Below are 25,576 nucleotides of genomic sequence, written 5' to 3' on the forward strand. Positions count from 1 at the left end.
TGAATTGAAAGCCTCCAATCGACCACAGCTTGACATTTTGTTTTAGTCCTGTTATTTATCTTCACCAGACAGCCGTTGCATCATTATGCCTGTACCAGCTCACTGACTTGTGGTCAGCTGAATGCTGTCAGTGTTAACAAGCTTTCTCCATAATGTGTGCTGGTAATGAAAATGTGGTGAAAGTTCAAAATATAAAGCTGCCACTTTGATATTATAAAAAAATCTATAATTCTCAACAAGTTATTTCACATACTGACATGTAATATCTGTTTATTTTTTTGTATTTGTAGGTTTGTTTTGCTCTGATAGATTTATCGGGCACATTTCTGCCAACGCTGGTTGTCATTAAGTGTGCGCATGGCACGCCTAATAAAAGTTTTTCAACGACAAAGGAAGGCAATTGTTATTCTGTTGTGGTTCTGAAATGCTGTCCCCATCCATTTCACAGATTAATTTAGTTTCTGCCCCAAATGTAACTGTCTTCAAGGTCAGTCACCGCCCACTGCACCCACCCGTAACCCATGTGGGGCATCCCATGAATCCCAATCAGAAGCTACAGTGTTGTTTTTAGGTTAGAAGATAGTTATATAAAAATGTAAGCTTCAATGATACAATATATTATCTAAGAAGTCTGAGATTTGGATAACACTACCACTATAATATGAAATATGAATATGAAAAATGCTAATAGGACTTCACAACTACTACACAACTGCAAATATATAAAAAAATCAACAACTTTGCTGTATCATCAAACTAAAAGGAAGGTCTTCTTGTCTCTTGTCCAAAGGAAACAGCTGCAAAATAAATCAAGTTGCTGTTGAAACGGGCAACAACACTGCAGCAATGACATTTTAAATTTATGAATTTTTTCACATCCATTGCTAAACAACCTTCCTTTTCAATGCCACAGTTTTTATTGGTTACTTTGGCACAATTACATCTGCACAAAACACACAAATCAGCTTTGATCCCTTTCCCCCTAAAACAAAAAAATACTGATACGTCATTATCACTTTGGTCACTGGTGGAAAATCACTCACAACTTATAGACTTCAGCTTTTGTTGGCTGTACATTCACTACTAACCTACAATAGACTTCAGGCCCATTGTTTTTGTTTTTTTACAGATATTCACTGAAAAACAGGCAGATTTTCAGTTTGTGGTTGAAAAATCATGTAACGAAAAACAATACTGGAAGCTAATGAGCCATTAAACTGTACAACAGTCAGTGACAAAACAAACCTCGCCACTAACCCATGAATATTTGAAGAAGAAAAGACCAGAATTTTTTGCACAACTCACAACCTTCGACAACACATAAATATGAATGAGAAGTTAGGAAGTCGATTGAATGTCAAGCAAAACAAAACAATAAAATTTCCAGACTGGAAAATATCTCGCCTGCACTCATAGACCAAGGCAATGTCATCAACCAGACTCAGTCTATAAAACTGGCAATAAAATTGGACTGAAATACAATGAAATTAGCTCTGTTTGGAACTAGCTGAACAAGTGATGTTTCTTCATAGACCTTTACTCTAAACTGATTGTCTCAGCTCTTGACTGACTAATGGAGACAGAATATCACATCTATTCTCATGTGCTCATTATAGTGAACATAAAAATTCATGTTAAAAGCCTTTTTTTCTATTTAAACCACAAAACTGATTACTACCATTTGTTAACAGTAATAAAATACAATCATCAAGCCTGAGTGGCAGAAATAAAGACTGTAGAAAAAATCTCCTCTATGGGTCAGGCCTCTACAGCAAGTTGAGCTCAATGAGTCTCCCAGCAATAGAAGGCAAACATCCCGATGATGCACACGGCCATGAACACACAGAGCAGGATGTGGTCAAAAACCATGACAACAAACTTCCACTCCTCTGCCGCCTGAACCAAAACAAGGCGAGAATGAGTGAAAATCATGCGCAGGACTACTTTTTGGCTAGGCTGAGTGACTTCCTGGAGTCTACACTGTTACCTGGCAACCTCATAGTGACATGAATTCAGGAAGTCACTGTGAAATTTCATTTAATTTTCATTATTATTGCAAAAAAAACCCCACATTTAACCCATGATAGTCTGTCACTACATTTGGATGCAGATGCAGATAAAAAGTTTTTAACATTTTGAGGATTTTGCAGCCTTGGTAGAGGCTTTTAACTGAATTCAAGGCCGTTTTATGAATTTCATGAACTTGAGTGGATTGATGAACTTGTATCCATAATTCATGCAGGTGTTGTCTTACGTTGTTAGATTACTCGTCTGATTTCATTGTCTCAGAGATGTACCTAACTCCTTCAATGGCACTGGATCATGGGACGGAGAATGCCCACATTGCAGTGATGCAAAAGTTTCTGCACAACAGTGAAGATGGGAATGGTACGAAGTGTGCGTCACTTTAGGTCCAAGTACTGGCAATCCAAGGATCTAATGCTGGTAGTGCACCTTGCAAAATGAATGCACCCAGTTTTGGATGGACCATTTCAACCAGCTGAAAGCTATTTTGTTGACAGCTTCGTAGACAAATCACTGATCCAGTTTTGCTTCCAAATGCCATACAGGTACAGTATCCTAAAAACCTTTGGCTTATCAACACAGATTTAACTATAGCCATTTTCAAATATGAACTCCGGACAATATCCGAAGAATCAGTTTCGGATATCTTTCAGACATGTAGCGTACAATAGGAGATTGTCCATGTCAGACTCGTTCTCACCTACCCTTGGTTTAGACAAGGGGTGTAGGAAGCAGGACATGATGCTGATGAAAAGTACGCTGCGGTTGTAATTCAGTGTTTTTAAGCTTTTTGTCAGAAATAAAAACGGCTTTTATTTTACGACAAATCACAGGAAGTCTTCCCTTCCATTAGCGTGTTCAGGCCCAGTCAAAACAATGCAGCGTAGCTGGCCTGTTGCGTTTGTCAAGCACCAGTCACATGTGTAAAGTAGTGGCTGTGGATGAGAGGGGAGTTGACTGCTGGACGTCATATTTAAGTTGATGTTCTGCATATTCAATAGTTGTTTGATAAATTGCGTGTACCATCTCCCTTACTGTCGGATTTTGTTGCACTTACAGCAGCGATCAGTTGTAACCCGGTTGCTTGCTCTGAATTCAGTGCTGTATTCACACATGGGCTCAATCGGACATTACACAGACTTTGTACTAGGAGGCTGGCAGGGTTAAGTCCATTTACTGACCGGTCTGACTGATTCGGACATTTGCGTTCACATACACAGCTCCTTCGGGTAATGTCCGGATACCTTCAGGGTTGCAGTGCATTTGCAGTGTAACCCCTACAATTTTTATCAGGCCCGAAAAAACCCTAAATGGACGAGGCACACGGGATGGCATATTCACGTGGTCGTCTTTGGTCAGGTGAAATTTATATTTGCATTCAAATTTTTGTTTGCTTGGTATATTCAAGACTTAAAACAAAGTGTTCACAAGGAAATGATGACTTAATAAGCTGTATTTATTGCATAAAAATAAGCTGCCCCTCTCCCTTCTTCCCCATCTGTATTTTTGCTTGACTCCAGACTTTTGGAGAAAAACATTGATATATTTGTTTGTCCGTCACCCTCGTAAGAGCTTTTTCTCTTTTTAGGTGGTGCCATGCTCACATCAGCTAACCTGCATCCCATATGCGCTCGCTCTCTGCAGTAATTTAAAGGGACTCTGATAGCAGTGGCACTCGCATCACATCCCAGGCAACGACACAGAGGTTGACTCATGTTTCAGAACAGCACAGAGGCTCCCAAATGCTATTGATTGTTGATTTCTGAATGAATGGGTATTTGGCATTATTTTTGGCTTTCAAAAAAACATTTTTTTGGCCTGGTAGGGGGTCTTGTTGGCCTGGTGGCCCACTGGGCCTGTAAAATTATAGAGGAAACACTGCTACAGTTTTGAAATGCTGGCAGCAGGTCTCCGAATAACCTGAATATAAATTCAATGTGAGATCTGTCACATATTGTTTTCTTTCTAGAATTGAATATGAATGCTTTAATGGTCAAAACACCATCAAATCTCATTCCTAAGTCTTCAGTTAGTACCTCTCTCCCAGTTCCTTACCACACTGATAAGCTGTATTAACTGCAGTCCCACGGTGACCACTACAGCTTCACTGAAGTGGTTTACGGGGCGAACCACCTTGTTGTAACCAGTAAACAGGTTTTTCACCAGACGAGTCTCATCTTCTGAGCAGAATACTGGACCTAGAACAAACAGACATACACAAAAATTAAGTCAGGCATAGCTGAATGGTTACTGTGCATACCACATAACTGCAGCGTCCTTGGTTTGATTCCAGCCATGGACCTTTGTTGCATGTCATACCCATCTCTCCCTCACCATGTTCCCTGTCTGCCTCTTCACTGCCCAATGTCTAATTAAGGCATAGATGCCATAAAAATAATCTAAAAAAATATTAAGTCAGTCTTTACTTCTTTATTTGATGGAAGTCAGAGATCAATCAGGCAGTGCAGCGTTTCCCGCTAATTACCACAGTGGCAGTCCGCCAGTTTCATAATGAACCAAAAATATTTTCACACTTCTACGTGTGTTTATCAGTAATTTACTAAGTCATCTACACATCTTTTTTGTTTTTTATGTGCAAATAGGTTTCTTTTTTTTTGGTCACACTGATCAATAAGGAGAGGAAAGACAGTTTCTGACTGCGAAAGTTTGGAATTAAACTTTAAATACTTCAAATTTAACAATGTGATATTTATGCTGTACAGAAACTCTGGTTCACACATTTCATTGCAAATGTTATTCTGGGCTCTCTGGCTGAGGTACACAGTGAGTATGACATATTGTCATAGCCAGCTGATGATCATGTGCCCACAAATATTTTCATACCGGAATTGAAATCACAACCGACGTGACAGGGAAGCCAGCAGATTGCATTTAACTGTGATTCACACACCAAACATTTCCCTAGCTTACCAACCTGAAACCCTTCAATGTGAAAGAGACAGTGAATGGATAGGAAGGTAGAAAGACAGGAAGAGAGAGACATTATCAGATGACAGACGGGGGGCAACAGGCTGATACAGACGGATCAACAGCAACAGCAGTCAAGTGACTGGAATTCCACATTGGTAAAAAGTCTCCGTACTGAATGTCCCATGAGCTGTCTGCAATCAAGTCTGTTTCTGTATAAGTCCTTGGAGCAAGGCTAATCTGAGTGATCAGAGGGTCTTTGGGAAAACGAGCCCTGGCCATCTCACTTGACATTAAGTCTGGATCAGTTAGAGTTCAGAACATTTAACCTGCATTTAACACCTCTTCATACAAGGTGGGCGTTTCCAGCCAACAGACTCACAGTTGCTCTTAGACCATGCCTTAGTGAGCCCATAAATTAATCTATGCCTATGCAGTGAAAATATACTGCGGCCCACTAACAGCCTAGACCAGCTTCACTGCTCCTGTGGCTTCCTATAAGTGAAGGCTGGTGTATGAACAGATGAAAAATGACAATATAGTAACACATAGTTGTAATGATATCAAATAATGTCTTCATATGAGATGTTATAATTAAAAGCTCCAGCTAGTAAATATTTTTCAAAGTGGACATGTAGCATCCGGGAATAAAGCCCTTCAGATGATTTACTCAGCAGCATTTTTTATTGCACATCTGCAGTGATGCAGATAATGTCCCACTGGTGGCTTACAGGCTGCATCCATTCATCCTGACACACCAGCTCTATCTGGCCATCAAATCAATTTGTCATTGGTGTTTCATAAAATGTGCCGGTGCCCAAATCACTGAATTTAAATGGATAAATAAAAGTAAAATACAATAATAAAATAATAGATTATCTGAATCTCTCTGAAGACTGAATGCTTGTATAGACAGAAAAAAGAGATTGATTCAGTGCATGATAATCAAAAATCTGGTAAAATCAGGTATGCTACTGATAAACCTTTTAAATGAAAACAAATTATTCACAGTTGTGTGGAGCATAAAAGATATTTTATTCATAAAGCACTGACTTAATTTAAAAAAGTTTTTCCTTGCCATTTTAGATTAAACTGCATGTTATAGCAGAAATATAATGCAGAAATATGCATGACACATCTGCAAAGTGCTCCACGTTTAGGGAAGGCAGGAAATTGGTGAGGAAATTTTCCCACCGGTTAATAAACCTGTGACATCACCCGTGTTACTGCTTACACTGGACATTATACAAGGCAAGGTATTTGTCGATGGCACTCAGTATCTGTTGAGTGCTTGCTTTGATCTTTAACTTAAGATTTTTAGTTTAGATCTTCCCCTTACTTATGAGTTAGTGACAGCGGGTTTCAGGCTGCTACTGCTCAGGATCATCAGCAGGTTGTCCTCCATGTACAGCTGGGCTGCGGCGCACACAGACGCTGGGATGAGCCAGAACCGCCGCTTAGAACTAGAACCGGAGCAACCCGCCTGCCATCTGCAGAAAGACACATCAAGAGCAGGCTGAGCAGGCAGAGAGCAGGAGAGTTTCTGTCAAAAACAAGCACCGAGACCCGGGAAACATGAGAGCAGCTGCTCGCTAACAGCTACGTGTGTTTACAGCAGAGAGCTGGAGGGAGGACAGATGTCTCACTCTGCTACTCTGTGCTGCAAATCTGCTGCTGCGGATGGTCACAGAGCAAACACTTTCAGTTTATAATTGTTGTGTCCATCATCTGACTAAGTATTAATAAAACGCTTGGTATTTTACAAATTAGAGTTTTTTTTAAATTTGATGAACGTGGGCACTGATATGCGAAAATGAACTAAATGGGTTTTATTCCTATTAAAAAAAGCAAAATGATGGTGGGGGTGCTGCGCAAGTAATGTAATCGGTGTACTTGTAAGGTCACAGAATGAATTCCTCCAGGAGACGGTGTGTGCATCAACAAGCATGTGTCCAGTCCTGGTGTCCTTGAATAAAGACTCTAATCCATAACTTTTCACTGACTATAAATCACTCTGGGAGAGAGTCCTGAGAGGACATCAGCCACAGTAAATGCCTTAGATATGAATGCAGTGAGGGATGCTAACAATGCTGAGCTGCCTCTTTTAGGGTACCTGAAGGACAAATGCTAGCATACTCGCACAGAAAGCAACAGGCTGAATTTCAAATTCAAAGATCCAGTTGTAAACTGTTGTTTAACGATGTGAGGAAAAGTTGTGGCTAATATGATGTCGTATGATGTTATATACGACTCAGAATCATATCAGACAAGAGTCATGATTCCTCTTTCCCCCCACTGCTAATATCTTTTATACTGTGCTAGCTACCCCTTTAATATCTCTGGTTGTATTAGGCCAGTGTGGGAAATGTTGCAAATCAAAGAGCAGGTCTGGTTTATGGCAGTATTGGATTTTTACAATTTGCATCAATGTAATGAAGCACTTTGATGCGCTATTTTATCCATAAACTATTTCTGTACAAAAAAATATAAAAAGTTACATGTACCATTATAGAGGATTTTATTCATATTGCCTACCCCTAGTGTGCATTTTTTCATGTGTCAGGAAGCTTTCTCTTGTTTCTGAGCATGGCCACTTGATACATTAGTACAGTCTCTGGAGAGAGAGTGGAAATAAATAGCTTAAAAACATGTTTTAGCTTTAGTTAGTTGTATCTATCTTTGGTCCAAGGGAACAAGACTATATTTACCCGTTTTCCGAGAAATTTTCAGGACATTCACTGTGACAGCTGGACCAAAAACATAACCAAGAGGGTTGAAATATTAAGGTTCACACACACATGCATACACAAGAAGACTCACCAGCAAATACACAGAGAGTCCATGCCAGCAAGATCTGGACCTTTGGAAGGCTCATATCTCCACCAGATGTTTGTACAAAAGCCCTGAAATCTACAGCATCAGTTTAATAATGTTTTGTTATCCAGTTAGCAAGTTGCAAGCTAACCTATCAACGATGTTACACAGAAGCAGCCATATGCACTAAAGCTGTAGCAGTCAGTTTGGAGTTGAAATATATTGTGGGGCGGTGGATTCTGAGCACTGGTTTCTCATGGAAAACGCCGTTCCACCTGCCCCACCCAACGACATCCCAACCTCTCATCCCACCACTTCAAGGCATCGGAGACAGCTTGGAGTGTGTGTGTGTGTGTGTGGATGTGTATATATATACCTCAGGTTGTTATGTACCCATGGAAATTAGAACAAGTTATCTAATCATTATGGTTTTAGAACAATGACCCATCAAAAAAAGTTAGTCCTACAGCACAACTTACCCCAAGGTAGGGGTAAAATGAGCGCTCTACAGGTAAATTCTGCTACCATTAAATACTGATATAAAAATGACACAAATTCAAACAATTTTGAGATAATTTTGAACTTTATTAATGCCATCAATTTAACAAAGGAAAAAATTAATACTTTTAAGTAAAATAATATGTTTGTGTCTTGTTGTTCAACATGTTACCTAAACATTTTCAGTAAAGATTAAACTGTGATCTTTGTGTTAGCCACAGACAGGTGACAGATTAAAGGAAAAACTAGTACAGGCCTGAATGCCTTGCCCCTACAGTGAGGGGATCTGGTGGCTCTGTTATGCTGTGGGGGGCATTTCGCTGGTATGGTTTGGGTTCACTTGTCCCCTTAGAGGGAAGGGTCACTGTGAATCAATACAAAGTTGTTCTGAGTCATCACCTTCATCCTATGATGAAACATTTCTTCCCTGAGGGGAGTGGCCTCTTCCAGGATGACAGTGCCCCCATCCATAGGACACGAGGGGTCACTGAATGGTTTGATGAGTATGAAAATGATGTGAATCATATGCTATGGCCTTCGCAGTCACCAGATCTCAACCCAGCTGAACACCTATGGGAGATTTTGTACTGACCACCACCATCATCAAAACACCAAATGAGGGAACATCTTTTGGAGGAACAGTGTTCATGCCTCCAGTAGAGTTCACAGACTTGTAGGATCAATGTCAAGATGTAATGAAGCTGTTCTGGCGGCATGTGGCCCAACACCTTACAAAGACCCAACATCACTGGCAGTTTTACCCCATAACCTCCATTTTGACAAAACTGTTTCACAAAGTAGTTCAGATCCACAATTATGTTAAGTTTATAACATGTAATAATGTCCAAAACTTATCTATTTTAATTAAGATACAAGACTGATAACTTTAGTAACATGATGAATTCACTTGACATGACAAAAATCTTTTTTTTTTGTTGCTTTTTTTTTGCTTACCACTCTCTCCATGTGCTTGAGTCCAAGATGGATTGAGTAATGTGAACTATACTTTCTTAATTTGTGGTCACATGATTACTTTTGTTAATGGTTACCTAGATAAAGGGGATGGCTCATTTTACCCACTGGCTCGATTTACCCTTTTCTCCCTACGCTTTTCTTACGGGAATGACTCCAGCATAGCATCTAATATCAGTCTATAAAACTGGCAATAACATTGGACTGAATTACAATGAAATTATCCCTGTTTGGAACTAGCTGAACAAGTGATGTTTCTTCATAGACCTTTACTCTAAACTGATTGTCTCAGCTCTTGACTGACTAATGGAGACAGAATATCACATCTATTCTCATGTGCTCATTATAGCGAATATGAAAATTCATGTTAAAAGCCTTTTTTTCTATTTAAACCACAAAAAAACAAACAAACTGATTACTACCGTTTGTTAACAGTCATAAAATACAATCATCAAGCCTGTCAGACTGAGTGGCAGCAATAAACATTGTAGAAAAAAAGAGGAAAACTGTTAATAACAAGAATGGCTTCAAATATGACCCACCTAGATCATAAGACTCAAGCCTCTGAGATGTCTGGATTTGCCTTTTACTGCAGTCTCCTCAATGTCAGTAAATATTCAGTACACATTCAAAGGTGACACAAGAATAACAACACATTACAGCATTTTAAAATCAACTCACACTGTGTCTGTTTGTGTCTAAAAGAGACAGACACACCCCGAACAGTCCAGTGACAAACACTTTTCAGCTGTATCTCCAAGTGTGACATCTATTCTGATCTCACTCACACACACACACACACACACACACACACACACACACACACACACATACACACACACACAACTCCTCTATGGGTCAGGCCTCTACAGCACGTTGAGCTCGATGAGTCTCCCAGCAAAGACGGCAAGCGTCCCGATGATACACACGGCCATGAACACACAGAGCAGGATGTGATCCAAAACCATGGCAACGAACTTCCACTCCTCTGCCGCCTGGAACAAAACAAGATGAGGATGAGTGGAAATCATGCTCAGGGATTTCTGACTTTGGATATCCATAATTTGGGTATTTACTAATCAGTAAGTGACACTCTGATGATGTCATAGGTCATTTTGCACCAGTGATATAGAAGGTTTGGCTTTGTCTCTGTTCACATCGATGAGGTCAGTGTGGTTGATGCTCTGTGGGAATTTTGCTGCTTTATGTTTTAATGTTTGATTTACAGACACACAAGAGACTTGTCAATGTGGTAAATTATTTAAAGACCGGTTGCTGAAAGCAATAATAATAAGTGGTATTCAGAAAATTGCTAATTTTTGCCACATCACTGGTTAGAGGGTTCTCCATGTGTTAATCTGTCAAAGAGGTTATGTTTTTGATTTGTTTGTCCAGTTAGCAGGATATCTAAAAAAAAACAACAACAAACAGATTTTAATGAAACTTGTTGGAAAGTTAAATGAATAGTTTGACATTTTTTTGAAATTTGGCTTTCTTGCAGAGAGTTAGATCGGAAGATCGACACCACTCTCATGTCTATATGGTAAATATGTGGCTAGAGCTAGCAGCTAGTTAGCTTAGCTAAGCAGGAAGACTTGTAAGAGGGGAAATCAGCTTGCCTGTCCAAAGCTAAACAATTCTGAGCTAACAGCACTTCCAAAGCTCACTAATTAACATATTATATCTAATTTTTTAAATCTGCACAGTCTGAAAATGAAAAGTTGTTAATGGGGGGGGGGGGTCATGTGCTGAACTACTTTTTGGCTAGGGCAAGTGACTTCCTGGAGTCTACACTCTTACCTGGCAACCTCATGGTGACAAGAATTCAGGAAGTCACTGTGAAATTTCATTAATTTTCACTATTTTTTTTTTTTTAAAAAGGCACATTTAACCCATGATAGTCTCTCACTATATTTGGATGCAGATGCAGATCAGGATGCTGATAAAAGGTTCTAAACATTTTGAGGATTTTGCAGCCTTGGTAGAGGCTGTTTTATGAATTCAAGGCTGTTTTATGAATTTCATAAACTTGTGTCGATTGATACACTTGTATCCATTATTCACACAGGTGTTGTCTTACGTTGTTAGATTCCTCGTCTGATTTCATTGTCTCAGCGATGTACTTCACCCCTTCAATGGCGCTGCGGACATCAGGGTTTTTAATGATGGGAGACTGGTAGGTGACACTGGTGGGGGCGGGGTTACCTGCAGGTTGTAGTTGTGGGGATACACAGAAAGATTTTTTCTTAAATCAGAGTTTCATGTTTTAATCACTTTCTCCACATCTGGAGTCTGTTGGCATTAACTAAAACATTTCCACGGACGCTCACACCTGCATAGCATAACATGTACACAGTATACAAATCTGTCTTTCTGTCCAGAACATGTAAAGTACCGCTTATCTGTCAAATTATTTTGTGTGATCTGTCATGTAGTTGTAGCCTTGCCTGAGATGTCAGAGATGTCCATGTCAGTAGGGAACAACCTTTTCTGTCGGATCTCCTGACTGGGACGCTTCATAGTCGAGAAGAACATCATGTTGGGAATTGTTTCGATGAAGACCTGAGTGACACACAGATGCAGACATTGATTTCACTTCTTTCAAACTATTTTTTTTTTTATGAGTAACATATTACAACAACAGTACTTCTCACATTATCTCAAGTAAAACAAAACATGAACCTTGCGGATCCACACGGGCATGGTGTGCGTGCTGGGCGATCGGTGATGTGTGTTGATGACGATGACAGTGATGATGATGGAGGCGATGACAAATACCATAGTGAACAGCATGTATTTCCCTATGAGAGGAACGGCACTGGAGGTGGAGGGGATCAGCTCCACAATAACCAGCAGGAACACAGTCAGAGACAGCAAGACAGAGATGGAGAGAGTCATCTTTTCACCTGGAGACAGATCAACACATAAGACAGTTTACTTTTAGACTGTAGGTTATGATGCTTTGTCTGATTTTTTTGAATCCACGCTTACATTTATCTTACACTTGATTGCACCTGCATGATTTGACTGAATATGAGCTGTCTTGTCGATGTTTTTATCATCATGTCACATCCTGCCTGGACTTTCTGTTTGTTTTTTGGACTCTTTGTGTTCTTTGGGGTTTCCTGTGTTACACTTCTGTTGTCAAGTCATTCTGGTCATATGGTTTTGCTGGTGGTGGGTTTAGAGGACTGCATTATTAGTAGCTTGTAGTGTTGTGTGCTTAAGTTTATGTGATTCTGGGACGGTTTGATTTGGTTTGTGTTTTCTGGTTTTCTGTTACTCTGTGTTTCCTTTGTATGTTCATGTGCTCCTCCTTACACCTGCCCTGCATTCGTCCTCGTTAGCCCTGCCTTTGTCTCAGTGTTCTTCCCCAGTCTGCTGTCACCTTCACACCTGCCCTATATCAATCTCGTCAGCCCTGCCCTGCTCTCAGTGTCTTCCCAGCCTATCAGCTCCCAGCCTGCCCCTGTGTCTTGTCACCTGTTCCTCATTGTCTGATAGTTTAATTTGTATTTAAGATCTGGTTTCAGTTGAGTTTTGTTGGATCATTGTTCTGTCTTGTCCTGTTGAGCCGCTCAGCTAGCTTCTGTTTTGCCTGCCCAGTCCCAAGATTAAAGGTTTTCTTCAACCCTGCGTTTCGGTCTCTGCATTTGGGTCCGTCCCTGCTACTCCACAATACACTCCAAAATCTACGTACCAGAGTCAGTAGGCAGGTAGAAGACCAGTCCGGTGAGAAAAGAGAACAGCATGCAGGGAATGATGACGTTGACGATGAAATAGAGAGGCAGCCGCAGCATCAGGAAATGGTAGGTGATGTCCAGGTATGGTGTATCGGGACAGCAGGTGTAGTACACCCAGTGTTTCCAGCTCCTGTAGTCCTTCAACACCCATTCACCAGACTCCATAAAGTTACTGAGGTCTGGCCGATCATTGTCCTAAAGACAGAGGAAAGGGAAATAATATATGTTAAACTCTGGTGTTTTTATATTCAGCTTTTTAACAACTAGTGATTATGGATTAATATGTAATTAATTTTGCAAAACATGCTTGCAGTCTTCTTATTCATGCACTATTTTTGGAAGATTTAGGGCTCTATCTTACACCTGGCGTTAAGTGGCGCCAAGCATAATGCAAGTGTCTTTGTTAGTTTAAGACCGACGCGGTTGTCATTTTCCGGTCCAGCACCCACTTTGTTTAAATAGCGAATGCACTTGCTCCCATCAGAGCACCTATGGGTGTGTTGGTCTTAAAATGAGGTGTGGTCAGGCGCATTGTTGGCACATTGCTATCTTGAGGCAGCAGGGAGCGATTGCGCTACACCAACAAAAACCTGGTCTGAAGTCAATGGCACAGTGTTATTTTAAGGGCGCATCATCAAAATAGTAATATGCACCTACATAGGCGGGTGCACAACATACACTCTGCTTGTTACACACACACACACACAGGACGCACAGCAGCGCACAGACATGCAAAAGATTACAAATAAAAGAAAAACAACGTGAAAGATTATTATTGTGTACATCAACATATTTTAAAAAATACATGTCATTATGGTTAGTCATAATATTTATCAGAATTAACTAATTGGATGAAATTGTCTCATTATTTGACCAAATCATGGCAATACAGGTATGTATTTAAACAGACCTGTCAGGTTGAGGGTGTCTGTCAAGACCCAGTTAACGGATATCAACAACAGATCAGACACAGATCGACTTCCCTGCTACATCAATACATGAGGACATAAACATGGGGAAATAAATGAGGTGAAAACAATTATTAAACTAAAGAAGGAAATACATCTGCACAGCTTCTAGCTGCTGCCAGAAGCAGGATCAGCACCTTGGAGAGCCATCTGCTCGTGCGCTTTCACTTCATGCACGAGCAGATCCATTTCCTCGGCAGAGAAGCGTGCCTTCTTACTACTTGGCAAATGTGCCATTACAATAGCAATCTGCCAAAGTACAAGCACACCTGGCTTTTAAAGGGAATGGGAGATGACACTGTGTTTGGTTTATTGCATGTGACGCCCAAAACACACCCATGATTACTCAAGAGATTAAGTACAACCCTTTTGAACCATGCGCCTGGCGCTGCAACCATTTTTTCTGCTGTTAAACTAGCAGAAGTGGATTTGGACACACTCTAAATGCACTTGTGCCATGCACTTCAGACCGTGCACTTTTGATCAACTAGAGTGTGATGACAGCAGTGATAGGATGGTTAATCATTTTTTAAGATGGATTGTTACTACATCTGTAGTACATTTGAAACAAAAGACAATTCATTTCATCACAACCTTTCATACTTATCTGTCTTGACTCATCTTGCAGAATGTGTAAATGCTTCTATCAACCCTATAAATGTATGAGTTACACTCACTGGGTTGATGACGACCAGCAGTCCATCGTATGTCCAGGTGCCCAGTTTCATGCTACAGTTCTGCAGGTCGAACGGGAAATGGAGGACAATAATCTCACAGTAGCTCTTAAAGATGGCCGGAGGGTTCCATGTTATCAACCCAGTGTGCTCCAGCAGGCCTTTAGTTTCATGGATGATGGCAAAGTCACCGTCAGCACTGGACGGCAGGGAGAGAGGGGAGGAAGAGTGTGAGAGGAGAAGAGAGAGGTACTGTACATAGGTGCAGTTTTCATACACAAAAAGAGAGAGAATGTGTGTTTGTATGTTTACTTGTTGTATAACACCAGGTCAGGTTTCCAGATGTCTGTTGAAGGGATTCTGATCTTCTTGATTCCTCCGTAATCATCTGGATTCCACTTCAGGTTCACATCTACCCATTGCTGGGATGAAAATACATTTTATCTACTAATGTACTGACAAAGCTCATTATAGTTTTATTCCCATTTGAGCATTATTTGAAAAAAAAAAAAACATATTCACTTCCCACATTGTGAAAATACAAGTAGTAATTTACAGAACAGCAGAACAAATACAAATCTTGTTAGCTCCCGCAGCCACCCTGCCACAAATCATTCCTTATTTATATTCATAGATCTTATCAAGAGCCCCTCCTTATGAAAAAAATAATAAAGATCACTCATTTGTGAGATAATTTGTGTGATATATTCACCAGCTAAAGCATTATTTTGTTGTAATGAACTGTGGTCATATTTACCTGTCTGAGACGGACATTACTGGTCACAATCTGGTTAACTTCATCCTGAGAGAGATGCAGAAACAGTCAGAAAACAATCAGAAAACAGCCATGTAGTAGCAAGTATTATTTTTAAGTTTTTATGACTAAAAAGAATTTGTATGGGCTCTCTGTGTCATTTGAATTATTTTAGAGTAATAAAAAAGATAAAAAAGATAGATTAAAAAAAAAAAAATCAGGTGCTAAATTTTCCCTCCACTGCAACTTGAACTCCCAGTGGTTGTGCATGCGCTCTTTATGCCCACAGTTAAATATTAACAGTCAAGCTACAGGTGACTTTTGTTCATAAATGTCATTTTTCCTTTGTTGTCTCGCTACAGAGGACGGTGGGCTAGCTTTGTTGTTGTAAAATTTAATTAAATTAACACCAAATTTTACAGGCAAAGACAAAAGTTTTGGAGATGCAGACAGCCGCGTTGCTATTAGCTTAACGTTACCGTTAAAACTAGTTCATGCTAGCTAATGTTAAATGTTTGTTTGTTGGAAACTGACAGGTTTTGCTAGCAGCAGAAACACACAGTTAATTGTCCACTAGCAACAGCTTGTGGGAAAGCTGGATACTGCGACCCGAAGACAGAAGAATGTGTTTTCCATTTTTAAAAAGCCATATGTAAATAAATGGCGATGAAGGACTTGTCTCAATGACAGATATCAGCCCTTCACAGACTGGTGAAACTAACTTGGTGCTTGTGTTTTGTTGTCACCAGCTTTATGCTTGTTGTGACCCTGTTATGGATGGCAGGTCGCCGAGTCTATTAAATTAGGGCATAACTTTGAGCTGATCTAGTCATCTAACTTAGGTGCACAGTGTTCTCATTAATAGAGTACGGCTGGATGTGTGCATGTTAGCAGTCTTGGTCTGTGCAGTGCAACTAAATCTTGCAAATTCCTGTTTTGTTTTTTTTTTGCATTATGTTTGCATTATTTTGGCTGCCATGACTTCACATGGTGTAAAAGTTCTTTCTGCTTCTGTATGTGACAGTCAAAATAAACCTTGCTTCTTGAGGGTATTGGAGATTAGGTAGCTGGAAAGAAATGCTAGAAGTGTTACATAACAGTGTCTGTTGTTGCTTATTTCACATCACTAGGCCTTTGCATACGATTTCATCTTCACCTTTTTGACTGACTGGGTTTTCAGACCTGCCTTGTTTATTCCAGTGAGTTACCTCAGACAGCGGCATTACTCTACTTTTTGCGATCCATAGGTTGCTGTGACTTTTTCTCTCATCAAAGGAACTGTTTTCTTATATTTTGATGATGTTATTTGCCATAAATGAATTTGATTGATCTCATTTTTCACTTTAGATATGTTGTTAACGGGATGCCCTGTGTTTGGCCATGTAATACAATGAGAACATTTCTGTAAGTTAGTAAATTACTGAGATTTGTGTTTTTGTTTTGAAAGCTGTGGTTTAAAACCCTGCAGTGCACACAGGGCTTGAAATTACTACAATATTAATAACTGAAGCAGTATTTTTTGCTCAATTTAAATATCATGCCAGGAGAAGTAATATTTCTTATGAAAATGACTCCAGCAAAAGTCAATAGCTCTTGTTACTCTGAGTTGCAGCAGTGATGCTCTCCACAGTGGATACTTACGAGGGAGAAGCGGTTCAAAGCAAACATAGACTATCCTTATACATTCATAGAGACAGTAGAGTACAATGCTTACAAGTCTGCCTAGTGAGTCTTGAATTACAGATGGTAGTGCATTCTTAGTGCAAAGACAAGAAAGAGCTGCAAAGTTGCAGTGATGACATCATTCATTTACTTGTTTATGTAAAACACAGAAACTGAGTCACAAATGGTTTTCACAAACAAGACTCCTAAGTCTTTGGAGGAAGCCTGAAAGCGTCAAGTGAAAATTTTCGCAAGCATAATGTCACTTTAATTACTTGAATTGTGTGAGATGCTAAAATGCAGAATCAACCATGTAATTTCTTCTTGTTCCAGTACAAAATTGCAGTATCACGCAAAGTAAAATTGGCCATATTACAGTTTTGAAACGCTGGCAGCAGGTCTCTGAATAATCTGAATATAAATGAAAGGTGAGATCTGTCACATATTGTTTTCTTTCTAGAATTGAATATAAATGCTTTAACAGTCAAAACACCATCAAATCTGATTCCTAAATGTTCAGTTAGTACCTCTCGCCCTCTTCCTTACCACACTGATAAGCTGTATTAACTGCAGTCCCACGGTGACCACTACAGCCTCACTGAAGTGGTTTACTGGGCGAACCACCTTGTTGTAACCAGTAAACAGGTTTTTCACCAGACGAGTCTCATCTTCTGAGCAGAATACTGGACCTAGAACACACAGACAAACAAAAAAACAGGCATAGCTGAATAGTTACCATGCATGCAACATATCTGCAACATCCCTGGTTTGATTCCAGCCAGGGACCTTTGTTGCATGTCATACCCATCTCTCCCTCCCCATGTTTCCTGTCTGCCTCTTCACTGCCCAATGTCTAATAAAGGCATAAATGCCATTAAAATAATCCAAAAAATATTAAGTCAGCCTTTACCGTTATTTGATGAGTCTCATCTTCTGAACACATCGCACATGGAGGTCAGAGATCAGTCAGGCAGTGTAGTGTTTCCCATTAATTACCCAGACAGTGGCAGTCCGCCAGTTTCATAATGAACAGAAAATATTTTTACACTTCTCCGTGTGTTCATCAGTCATTTTCTACGTCATCTACAGATCTTTTTTTAATGTGCCAATAGTTTTCTTTTTTTTTTTTGAGGAAAGACAGTTTCTGACTGCAAACGTTTTGAATTAAACTTTAAATACTTCAAATTTAACTTGAACTAATCCCAGCAATGTGATATTTATGCTGTACACAAACTCTGGTTCACACATTCATTGCAAATGTTATTCTGGGCTCTCTGGCTGCGGTACACAGTGAGTATGACATATTGTCATAGCCAGCTGATGACCATGTGCCCACAAATATTTTCATACCGGAATTGAAATCACAACCGACGTGACAGGGAAGCCAGCAGATTGCATTTAACTGTGATTCACACACCAAACATTTCCCGAGCTTACCGGCAACATGAAACCTTTCAATGTGAAAGAGAGTGAATGGATAGGAAGGGAGAAAGACAGGAAGAGAGAGACATTATCAGATGACAGACAGGGGGCAACAGGCTGATACAGACGGATCAACAGCAACAGCAGTCAAGTGACTGGAATTCCACATTGGTAAAAAGTCTCTGCACCAAGTGTCCCATGAGCTGTCTGCAATCAAGTCTGTTTCTGTATAAGTCCTTGGAGCAAGGCTAATCTGAGTGATCAGAGGGTCTTTGGGAAAACGAGCCCTGGCCAACTCACTTGACATTAAGTCTGGATCAGTTAGAGTTCAGAACATTTAACCTGCATTTAACACCTCTTCATACAAGGTGGGTGTTTCCAGCCAACAGACTCACAGTTGCTCTTAGACCATGCCTTAGTGAGCCCATAAATTAATCTATGCCTATGAGACATGCAGTGAAAATATACTGTGGCCCACTAACAGCCTAGACCAGCTTCACTGCTCCTGTGGCGTCCTATAAGTGAAGGCTGGTGTATGACCAGATAATAAATGACAATATAGTAAAACATAGTTGTAATATATATCAATATTATCTTCATAGGAAATGTTATAATTGTTGACAAATAACCACTTCAAAATGTTCTTACATCAGCTAATAACTATGTTATAGTGTATTATACACATTTATTAAATGTTTATATACTGCTTTTAAATGCTTAACTGCTTGTTTTAGGATTGTGTCTGTGGATAGATGTCATTTTTTTCCCCCCAATTGTACGTGAGGGCTAACATTGCTACGCCAACTTTATGTTAACGCTCATTTGGCAAACATGACTAATTTTTGCAAATGTATGTATGTTCTGCATTACATCACTACGTTTGTTCTGCACATACACTGTAAAAAATATGGACGTAGCCACCATGATGTCAAAATTCACCCCTGCGCAGTTGTCATGAAAGGAGAAATTAGCTAAAACTGTTTTTTGTACCAGGCTGTAAACATGTTTATTTCTGCGGTAAAGTTGGGCATTTTACCATGGGGGTCTATGGGGATTGACTCGCTTTTAGAGCCAGCCTCAAGTGGCCATTCAAGGAACTGCAGTTTTTGGCACTTCCGCATTGGCTTCATTTTTGATCCCTGGAGGTTGCCGCTTGGTTCTGCGTTGCAGGACTCAATATGTAATTAAAAGGTTATCCTAGTGGCCTGCATTAATGTGTGAATGAATGCACGGTTGTTTTATTAGCATGGTTATGGTCAAACAGGCTGAAACTCTGGAAGGGATACTTGTGTGGGCTGTACTAGATGTTACAAGGCCATATTTATTGGGATTTGAAGACACGTTTTGTTATCTACAGTAGTCTGTGAAACATCATTTAAAGTTTTGATGTACTATGAAAGTGAAAACTTAAGCTTTCGTCATCTTTGTTGTTTGGCCTATGTGTCACTATACTTCGTACTACAGGTGACCTATTCCGTCATCTTTGTTCATGTAATCACAGTAAACATGTCATGCACTTTTGTTTTAATATGACCCAGCAGATTAGCACAGTGCTGCTAACTGTGTTGTGACCCGTTACATCCGTTGCATGTTATTTCTGGAATCTGCTGGCTATCCACACGCAGCCCGAACTGAGTAGGCTCTCAAGATCTTGTTTCATTTAGCCAGCAAGAGCAGAGCGTACACTCACTCACACACACACACACACACACACACACACATACTCCCACAAGCTGTTTGTTGTCTTTTGGTTTCCTTTCAAAGCTTCTTTTGGGATCTTTCTCTTGGTGTTGTTGTGTACAGTGCTGATGTTCCTTTCCCTGGCTGTCTGCCGTTGTCTCTGTCTGACTGTCGCTGTCTGCCTGCTCCCTGTCTGTTGTCCTGCTAGCACGCTTTGATCTGGCCACAGACAAAAATAGAAGGGAGGCGGGACAGACGAGCCACTTGGAGCTGTCAGTCATTGCCTTCTCTTAACTCCTATTTCCGCACAATACTGAACTGTCACGGCAAAATAAAGCAGCTAAGGCTCTTTCAATTTTCTGCCACTTTCTAGCTGAAAAGTAACAAAAGAGTAGGTGTGGAGACTATTTTGAGTTGCAGAGTTGCGTTTGAGTCCTTGATGATGTAGTGGGCATGAAGCTAGCTTTTGACCAAATGTCACTTGACAGGCAGGGAAAGTGATATGTACTTTATTGAATTGTTAATTGTGTTTGGATGTATTATCCTGGGCGGTTTGGACGGTTAACCACACCTGCCATCATAGAGCTTGTCAGTCTATATGGTTGTGGTTTCCATTTTTTTAAATATTCTGATCTGACGAAGATCCAAGTGGGATTGAAAGGTTGTCATTATTACACTTTTGTGGCTTGGAATAAGTGTGCAGGCGTTAGCTTTTGTCATTGATGCTGTTGTCTGATAGTCTGGCACCTACGTGATGTGCGTATAATTACTCTCCTTCAACAGGCTGGAAAGTGAACCACACCATTATAACATATCTCTATTTTCAGCGGATAAATGAATTCTTTCTCTTCCTCGAGGAAGGTCTTATGTACGATATGTAGAGAGTATTTTGATGATTGATTAATCATTTTGAGTCATTTTTTAAGAAGAACATTTCCAAATTCTCTGATTCCAGGTTTTCAAATGTGAATATTTTCTGGTTTCTTTAGTCTTCTGTGACAGTAAACTGAATATCTTTGGATTGGTGACAAAACATAGTCCAAGGTGACATTTGAGGATGTCACCTTGGACTATGGGAAACAGTGATCAACATTCTTCACTATTTTCCGACTTTTTATGGACCAAACAACTAATCAATTAATTGAGAAAAATAATTGTCAGCTTAATTGATAATGAAAATAATTGTTTGTTGCAGCCCAAACTATATGACAGTCAAACATCAGTGTTTCTGTGTTTCTGACTGACCTGCTAATAACAACAATAATAATAATAATAATGATAATAATGCTCAAGTAAATTTCATTGGTAAACACAACCTAAAATGAAATTAAACAAGTGCAGCCAGATCTAGGATCTTTTCACATGCTTTGAGTTTTATTCTGGTTGTTCCAGAGACTAAAGGGAACTGAAGATGTCGATTTCATTACACCGTCACATATCGCACCTTTTCTCAGCAGCCATTAATTCTTTCTTGTTTGTGAAGCACTTCGAATGGCCTCATTTGTACAACAGATTGATTTTATACATACAGCACATAAACAGAATGAGGGTGATGATGATTGTTATTATAAAACACTAGTGAGTCACTTTATAGGATCATAAATATTCACCATATTCCTTTATAGGCCTTCATAGGGAAACAGGCTGCACAGATGCAATTGCTGTGATACTAAAATGTATTTTCAGAAGAGTGTTTAATTCAGTTTACTAATTTTAAACTGCACTCTTACTTTTGCTTTTAAGACTCCAGATAAATGTCGGTGCAATGACAAGATAAGCTGCCCTGACCACATTACTACCACAATTACTAATTTGTGGCGCTTACTCTTACAAAACAGTAGCATGAAAGGCCACAGTATGGTTTACTTTTAAAGTTATGTCATCTGAAGAGCTTTATTGATTTAACCTGATACAAAACAATCATGTTTTCAGACTGGAATAATCTGTTTGGTATTCTGACACATAAGCTCCAGCTAGTAAATATTTTTCAAAGTGGACATGTAGCATCCGGGAATAAAGCCCTTCAGATGATTTACTTAGCAGCATTTTTTTATTGCACATCTGCAGTGATGCAGATAATGTCCCACTGGTGGCTTACAGGCTGCATCCATTCATCCTGACACACCAGCTCTATCTGGCCATCAAATCAATTTGTCATTGGTGTTTCATAAAATGTGCCAGTGCCCAAATCACTGAATGGATAAATAAAAGTAAAATACAATAATAAAATAATAGATTATCTGAATCTCTCTGAAGACTGAATGCTCGTATAGACAGAAAAAAAGATATTGATTCAGTGCATGATAATCAAAAATCTGGTAAAATCAGGTATGCTACTGATAAACCATTTAAATGAAAACAAATTATTGGCTGCTGTGTGGAGCATAAAACATATTTTATTCATAAAGTACTGACTTAATGTAAACAAAAGTCTTTCCTTGCCATTTTAGATTAAACTGCATGATACTGTATATGAGGGTGAGTTCATTCCAACTCCATATCCTGAACTGTATTTAAGCCACTTCAGTTATTAATCTTGCTTATGTGTGTATATAATATCTTTGTAAATATAAGCTTCCTAAGTTTTACTTTAAATCTCAAGTGTATGACTGTATGATCAATACAGAGAACACTGGGAAATGTTCCTGCTCTTTTTCCTTCTGCCTAATTTTATTTATAATTGATCTTTAATCATATTTTCTCTCTGAGATACTGCCGAAACCCCAGTGCTTCACAGAGGTATGAGTGGATCATGTAATTTGATGTTAAGTAGATGTTTTTAGTAATTTAAGTCATGGTCTCCTCATTTGCTTTTCACGGCTTACCGGATAAACTGGTCACATTGTGTTATAATTACTGGCTTCGTTTCACAGCAGTCCATAGAATACATGGGTATGAGCTTTTAATGAACGTGTAGTGTAATAATTTGTAGGGATCAGTGGACAAGGTTAAGCATACAGTTAACATCATGAGCAAAACATTTGTTTAAATGATATAGAAAATCATCAAAAAGAAGATTATCGAACACAGAAATATACATGACACATCTGCAAAGTGCTCCACGTTTAGGGGAGGCAGACTAGGCATGGTTGTTAGTAGGGATGCCACAGTGAGGAAATTTTCCCACCGGTTAATAAACCCGTGACAACAATGGTGTTACCGGTTACACCGGATATTATACAAGGTAAGATATTTGCAGATGACTCTCTATCTGTAGAGTGCTTACTTTGATCTTTAACATTAGATTTTTAGTTTAGATCTTCCCCTTATGAGTTAGTGACGGCGGGTTTCAGGCTGCTACTGCTCAGGATCATCAGCGGGTCGTCCTTCGTGTACAATTTGAAAGCATCTTACAGCCTCCTGCCTGTATGAGAATAAGAAAATGAGGGGGAGGCAGAGTGCTCCGCTGTGTTATTATTAACCTCATGTCTCCAGCAGTAGAGAGCAGCCTCTCTGCTGCACCTTTAGTTCCAGGGAAAGACATCGTTGACATTGTTAAGACACTGAGTGGGTGCAGGGTTTTTGAGGTCAAACAGACTGAGTGCCAAGTTCTTTTCTTTGCACCAGAGTTGGTTGAAGTTGTTTAAGTGCTGCAGTGTGTGTTGTTCAGCTGATCTTGTTTGTTACTGCTGATCGCTGCTCCACTACGCTAACATTAGTCTCTGGGTAATGGCGTAGAAAGTTCACAATATACTTCACATTCGTCTTGCAAAGGTAATTATTTTGTCATTAAATCAAAAACTGCTTGCAACTGTTGCTGTTTTTGAAGATGAACTATAAGGAATCGATCAGAATCGTAGGAGATTCTGATCGAGATACTTATGTGAATCCATTTTTTCACCCACCCTGGCTGTTAGACTGTCTAGTATTTGTAAGGTCACAGAATGAATTCCTCCAAGAGACAGAATGTGCATCAACAAGCATGTGTCCTGTCCTAGTGTCCTTGGATAAAGACTCTAATCCATAACTTTTCACTGATTATAAATCACTCTGGGAGAGTGTCCTGAGAGGACATCAGCTACAGTAAATGCCTTAAATATGAATGCAGCGAGGGATGCTAACAATGCTGAGCTGCCTCTTTTAGGGTACCTGAAGGACAAATGCTAGCACACTTGGCAACAGGCTGAATTTCAAAGATCCAGTTGTAAACTGTTGTGTAATGATGTGAGGAAACGTTGTGGCTAATATGATGGTATATATTGTATATGATTCAGAATCATATCAGACAAGAATCGTGATTCCTCTTTCCCCCCACTGCTAATATCTTTTATACTGTGCTAGCTACCCCTTTAATATCTCTGGTTGTATTAGGCCAATGTGGCAAATGTTGCAAATCAAAGAGCAGGTCTGGTTTATGGCAGTATTGGATTTTTACAAATTTGCATCAATGTAATGAAGCACTTTGATTCATCATTTTATCCATAAACTATTTCTATACAAAAATATATAAAATTACATGTACCTTGATAGAGGATTTTATTCATATTGCCTAACCCTAATGTGCATTTTTTGGTTGCAGGCCATGTTTCAGGAAGCTTTCTCTTGTTTCTGAGCATGGCCACTTGATACATTAGTACAGTCTCTGGAGAGATGAGTACTCTACAGAGAACATGAATTTAGCAACATAGAAAAGCATTTTGCTTAAATTTGTCTTAAATTTGACACATACAAGGTTCACTGAAAATGTAACATACTAACAGTTTTCATAAAAGGACAGCTGTGAGTTGTCTTCTAAATAGTGGAAATAAATAGCTTAAAAACATGTTTTAGCTTTAGTTAGTTGTATCTATCTTTGGTCCAAGGGAACGAGACTATATTTACCTGTTTGCCAAGAAATTTTCAGGACCTTCACTGTGACAGCTGGACCAAAAACATAACCAAGAGGGTTGAAATATTAAGGCTCACACACGCATGCACACACAAGAAGACTCACCAGCAAATACACAGAGAGTCCATGCCAGCAAGATCTGGACCTTTGGAAGGTTCATATCTCCACCAGACGTTTGTACAAAAGCCCTGAAATCTACAGCATCAGTTTAATAATGTTTTGTTAGCCAGTTAGCAAGTTGCAAGCTAACCTATCAACGATGTTACACAGAAGCAGCCATATGCACTAAAGCTGTAGCAGTCAGTTTGGAGTTAAAATGTGTTGTGGGTCGCTGGATTGGCAAGTGAACTCTGAGCTCTGGTTTCTCATGGCAAACTCCGTTCCCCCTCCCCCACCCAACAACATCCCAACCTCTCAGCAGACTTCAAGGCACTGGAGACAGCTGGGAGTGTGTGTGTGTGTGTGTGTGTGTGTGTGTGTGTGTGTGTGTGTATGTGTAATAAACACAAATCAACACTGTCATCATTTCTCATACACGTGGATGTTCAGCTTTTCTTACGGGAATGACTCCAGCATAGCATCTAATATGAGGGAGACAGAGAAGCAGA

At 39.6% G+C, this 25,576-nt stretch overlaps 2 protein-coding genes across 2 annotated transcripts; both read right to left on the reverse strand.

The window, feature by feature from the left end:
• Positions 1 to 3,973: 3,973 nt before the first annotated feature.
• Positions 3,974 to 7,909, reverse strand: LOC122996525 (acetylcholine receptor subunit alpha-like). The gene is made up of 2 exons (XM_044372007.1): positions 7,774 to 7,909; positions 3,974 to 4,223 (listed from the first exon to the last, which is right to left on the reverse strand). The coding sequence occupies exons 1-2, from the start codon at positions 7,826 to 7,828 to the stop codon at positions 4,051 to 4,053; spliced, it is 228 nt and encodes a 75-aa protein (XP_044227942.1). The 5' UTR covers positions 7,829 to 7,909; the 3' UTR covers positions 3,974 to 4,050.
• Positions 7,910 to 9,630: 1,721 nt separating this feature from the next.
• Positions 9,631 to 25,302, reverse strand: LOC122996519 (acetylcholine receptor subunit alpha). The gene is made up of 10 exons (XM_044371996.1): positions 25,074 to 25,302; positions 17,585 to 17,727; positions 15,380 to 15,424; positions 14,935 to 15,044; positions 14,626 to 14,821; positions 12,938 to 13,175; positions 11,920 to 12,143; positions 11,685 to 11,799; positions 11,318 to 11,442; positions 9,631 to 10,232 (listed from the first exon to the last, which is right to left on the reverse strand). The coding sequence occupies exons 1-10, from the start codon at positions 25,126 to 25,128 to the stop codon at positions 10,104 to 10,106; spliced, it is 1,380 nt and encodes a 459-aa protein (XP_044227931.1). The 5' UTR covers positions 25,129 to 25,302; the 3' UTR covers positions 9,631 to 10,103.
• Positions 25,303 to 25,576: the final 274 nt, after the last annotated feature.

This window comes from Thunnus albacares, chromosome 14 (assembly GCF_914725855.1).
Source record: "Thunnus albacares chromosome 14, fThuAlb1.1, whole genome shotgun sequence".
Lineage (NCBI taxonomy): Eukaryota > Metazoa > Chordata > Actinopteri > Scombriformes > Scombridae > Thunnus > Thunnus albacares.

Bases quoted from the DNA above. Each gene is read 5' to 3' on its own strand.
- LOC122996525 (XM_044372007.1), bottom strand. From the start codon at position 7,828: ATGAGCCTTCCAAAGGTCCAGATCTTGCTGGCATGGACTCTCTGTGTA. The intron at 4,224-7,773 runs GTGAGTCTTCTT...TGTTTGTTCTAG, and splicing joins GACTCTCTGTGTATTTGCTG to GTCCAGTATTCTGCTCAGAA.
- LOC122996519 (XM_044371996.1), bottom strand. From the start codon at position 25,128: ATGAACCTTCCAAAGGTCCAGATCTTGCTGGCATGGACTCTCTGTGTA. The intron at 17,728-25,073 runs GTGAGTCTTCTT...TGTGTGTTCTAG, and splicing joins GACTCTCTGTGTATTTGCTG to GTCCAGTATTCTGCTCAGAA. The intron at 15,425-17,584 runs GTAAGGAAGAGG...CATCTCTCTCAG, and splicing joins TAATACAGCTTATCAGTGTG to GATGAAGTTAACCAGATTGT.